Below are 4,027 nucleotides of genomic sequence, written 5' to 3'. Positions count from 1 at the left end.
TATAGAAAACAAAAGCAAATGACTTCAATAAACCAAATTATCGCTGCATTTTATGTTCTCCATGAGACCATACTAACCTTTTCTTCCATTATTACTATATCAATTCTTAAAAGCTAATATTCTTCTAACATCACAAGAGATCGCTGATTGTAGGGTTTAGGGACGGATTGGCAAATCAAATTAATAAAGAAGAGTTTGCAGCATTGGAGAGAATGCCGACAATGGAGGAGATTAGAGAGGCAGTTTGGGATTGTGAATCATCTAAGGCACCAGGAAGTGATGGGTATAACATGAATTTCATTAAAAAGTGCTGGGATGATATCGGTGCAGAATTCACGTCAGTTGTGTTGGCATTTTTCTAGTCATCAAGGCTGTCTTCTGATTCGAATATTACATGGGTGGCCCTAGCACCTAAGTTCACTGGAGACAAGGAGATTAAGGACCTCCGGCTGATTAGTATGGTAGGTTGCATATATAAAGTAATCTCTAAAGTGATGGTCCGAAGGATGAGATTAGTGATGCCAGGCCTAGTAGATGAGATCCATAGTGCATTTGTAAAGAGTCAAAAAATACATGATGGGGCACTAATTGCATGCGAAATAGTACAATGGTTAAAGATGAGGAAAAAGAAAGCGGAAATAATTAAACTAGACTTTCAGAAGGCGTATGATTGAGTAAAATGAAGTTTTGTGGATATTGTATTGCAGAAGATGAGCTTTGGGTCGAGGTGGAGGGAATGGGTGAAGGAGTGTGTTAGTACAACTTCTATGTTGATTTTGATAAATGGCTCACCAACTAAACCTTTTAAGATGGAAAGGAGTTTGAGACAAGGTGATCTACTGTCTCCATTTTTGTTTGTGCTTGTGGCTGATATTCTGCATAGGATTGTAGGGGAGGCAGTCAGAAACAAACGTATTTTGCCTTTGCTAGTTGGTAAGGATAATATAGACTTGTCACATCTCCAGTTTGCATATGACACTATATTATTTTGTCCACCGGAAGAGGAGACCATTAGAAACTATGTCAGATTGCTAAGGTGTTTTGAGGTGATATCAGGGTTAAGTATCAACTTCGATAAGTCTAGTTTGATCCCAATCAATTGCGAACAGTTGTGGACTTACAATATGTGCAACTTATTGGGATGTAAGGAGGCTAACCTTCCAGTCAGATATCTTGGCATTTCATTAGGAGAAAACCCAAGGCGGGTCAGCACTTGGAAACCGATAATTAATAAAGTGGAGGAGAAGCTTAGCTTGTGGAAGGTGAAAGTGCTCAATAAAGCGGGTAAGCTAGTCCTTATTAAATCTGTATTGAATAGCTTGTCGGTATACTATTTGAGCTTGTATAAGATACCGAAGGCAATGGCAGAAAAGATAATTTTGTTGCAGAAAAAATTCCTATGGAGCAAGAAGGAAGGTAGGAATGGTCTGAAACTTGTTAAGTGGGCAGTGGTTCAGTCTCCTAAAAAGTGGATTAGGGGTGGGTGATGCCGTGGTTAGGAACACAACACTCCTTTTCAGGTGGTGGTGACATTTCTCAAAAGAGGAGTGTCTATTATGGAAGAAGGTTGTATGCTCTTATCACAACTTGAACCCCAATGTGATGTTATCTTCTCTGACATTGCCTAGTAGAGGGGCCTATGGAAGGATATCTGTCAGCTGCAATTCAAAGATCGTAATGTGAGAGATAAGATGATTGCTAGGTTGTCTATGGAGGTGGGCGATGGAAGGAGGACTCGGTTCTGGGAAGATGTTTGGCTACAAAGTGGTTCACTAAAGATGAGTTTTCCGAGGTTCTTCTCTGTTTCAAACCAAAGAAGATCTGTCATAGGGGATTGTGGATTTTGGAACGGGTTAGAGTGGATTTGGAACTTCCAGTGGAGGCGAGATTTATTCCAATGGGAGTTGGAATTAGTGAAACAACTGCATGAGACTTTAAGGCCTGTAAAGATAGAACGTGATACGCAAGATAGAGTTGTATGGAAGTTTGACAAGGAAGGCATTTTTTCAACTAAATCTTTTGTGCAGGTGTTGCAATCAGAAACACTACTGGAGGACATCACCAGCTATAGTTTCACCAAAGAGTTATTTGTCTGGTTTGTTTTGATAGGAAGAGTAAATACCAAAGAAAGATTGCATAGACTAGGAATTATTAGTCACGGTGATAACATGTGTGTATTATGTAAAAAAGATGTTAAACATATTCACCACTTGTTTCTTATTGGTTGCGAGTTTACCTGGCAGGTGTGGTGTGAATGTTTATCTGAATTTGGGAGGCTGTGGTCTATTCTGAGCTCACTGAAAGAACATTTTGAGAGTTGAACATATGTCATTAACAGGAAAGAGGAGTGTAACAAGTGGCTCATATGCTTCTTTGCAGTTATTTGGAATGTTTGGCTAGAGAGGAACGGGCTGATCTTTAATAACAAAGAAGCTGGAGCAGAAGAGGTGTTCCACAAATCTTTGACCAGTTATAGAGAGTGGATTAGTATAGCTCCCTTTTGTTATTGATGGCAATGCTGGAGATAATACCAGGGATAGTTTTCATTTTATAGTTTGTTGGATATTGGTGTTTGAGACTTTGCTTCAGACTTTGTCGCTCCACTTTATTATATTGAGCTCGCTTGTAAAAAAAAAAAAAGCTAATATTCTTGACTGTTTGTACTCCTATTTGAAAGGAATTAAGGCAAAAGTCATTAAATATGAGAACTTGTAACCCTTGTATTATTTCGATGCCTTTTCATTGAATTATTATTACATTTTTTCTATTATAGCATTTGAAACTAAATGCAAACAAAACAAGATGATGGATTCAAAGCCAATAATGCTTGCGTTATTAACAATGAATCTTAATGTCAAAACTTCCATTAATTTAAATGCAGATTTCTAACACCCAAGTCATGAATTTGGAATTATTTATTTTATATTTAACAGGTATTATTATTACTTGATATATGGTAATTAGTTCATCTATTTCATTTTTATATTAGTCCCGTTACACGTATAAATCTTTTTATCAAATAAGTCCAACCAAATTAACCCTAATCCAATAAAATTTACCTACATAATATACGCGTAAAATCATGCCATTTTGTATTTTGCGTTCTTTCTCTTCCTTCTCCTCCTCCTTCTTCTCCTTGTTTGCGTTCTTCCTCCTTTTTCTTTGTGTTCCTTCTTCTTCTTCTTTGGTTATTTCATCCTCATCGTCATTCTTTTTATTACTGCTGTTGTTGATGCATTTTTTTTCATCTCCATTTTCTATTGATTTTGCAACATTATATATTATTTTTTTCTTTGTTTGATTTTTTCTTCTCAAAAAGAATTATGAGAAAATGAAATAAAAAGATGAAGAAGAAGAAACAGCAGAAAATGAGGAGGAAGAAGAGGACAAATTTTGAATTATACAGAATTTATTAAAATAAAAATACATCGAAAATTCTTAACAATAACACATAAATTTCTTAACTTTTACACCAAAATTTCGCTACAAATACACAAAAATATTTTTTAATGATGTATTTTTTTTCTTATTTTTTATTTCTTTTAGTTGAATGAACGTAGGTTCATCCTCTTCCTAATAATTTTGTAGCATTATGTGTTTCTTCTTCTTTGTTTGATTTTTTTTATTCTTATTAAGAGAGTAAAATAAGAAGAAGATGAACAAGAAAAGAAGATGATAATGATGAAGAAGGAGGAGGAGGAGGAGTTTTATGTTATGCAGAATTTATTAGGAAATAACAACAAAATTTTTTAACCATTACACAGAAGCTTCTCAATTTTTACACCGAAATTTTTTAATCATTACACAGAAGCTTCTCAATTTTTACACCGAAATTTTCTAATTGTGACGCAAAGTTTTAAGAAGGTTATCATTAAGTAATTTCAGTGCATTGAGGGTTATCATTAAGTAATTTTGATGCATTTTGGATCTAAATATGGTGCACTTTTGGTCTGAGGTTATTTTCGGAATGCACCTCAATTAACTCTAGAATTAGAATAAAAATACACCGAAATTTCATAACAATAAC

At 35.1% G+C, this 4,027-nt stretch overlaps 1 protein-coding gene across 1 annotated transcript; it reads left to right on the top strand.

The window, feature by feature from the left end:
* The first annotated feature begins 221 nt into the window (after positions 1-221).
* Positions 222-2,510, top strand: LOC107607123 (uncharacterized). Its single transcript, XM_016309105.2, has 5 exons — positions 222-324; positions 409-461; positions 708-1,325; positions 1,632-2,095; positions 2,339-2,510. The coding sequence occupies exons 1-5, from the start codon at positions 222-224 to the stop codon at positions 2,508-2,510; spliced, it is 1,410 nt and encodes a 469-aa protein (XP_016164591.2).
* Positions 2,511-4,027: the final 1,517 nt, after the last annotated feature.

This window comes from Arachis ipaensis, chromosome B7 (genome assembly GCF_059453495.1).
Source record: "Arachis ipaensis isolate K30076 ecotype BB chromosome B7, ASM5945349v1, whole genome shotgun sequence".
NCBI lineage: Eukaryota > Viridiplantae > Streptophyta > Magnoliopsida > Fabales > Fabaceae > Arachis > Arachis ipaensis.
This window is presented reverse-complemented; position numbering and strand designations above follow the sequence as displayed.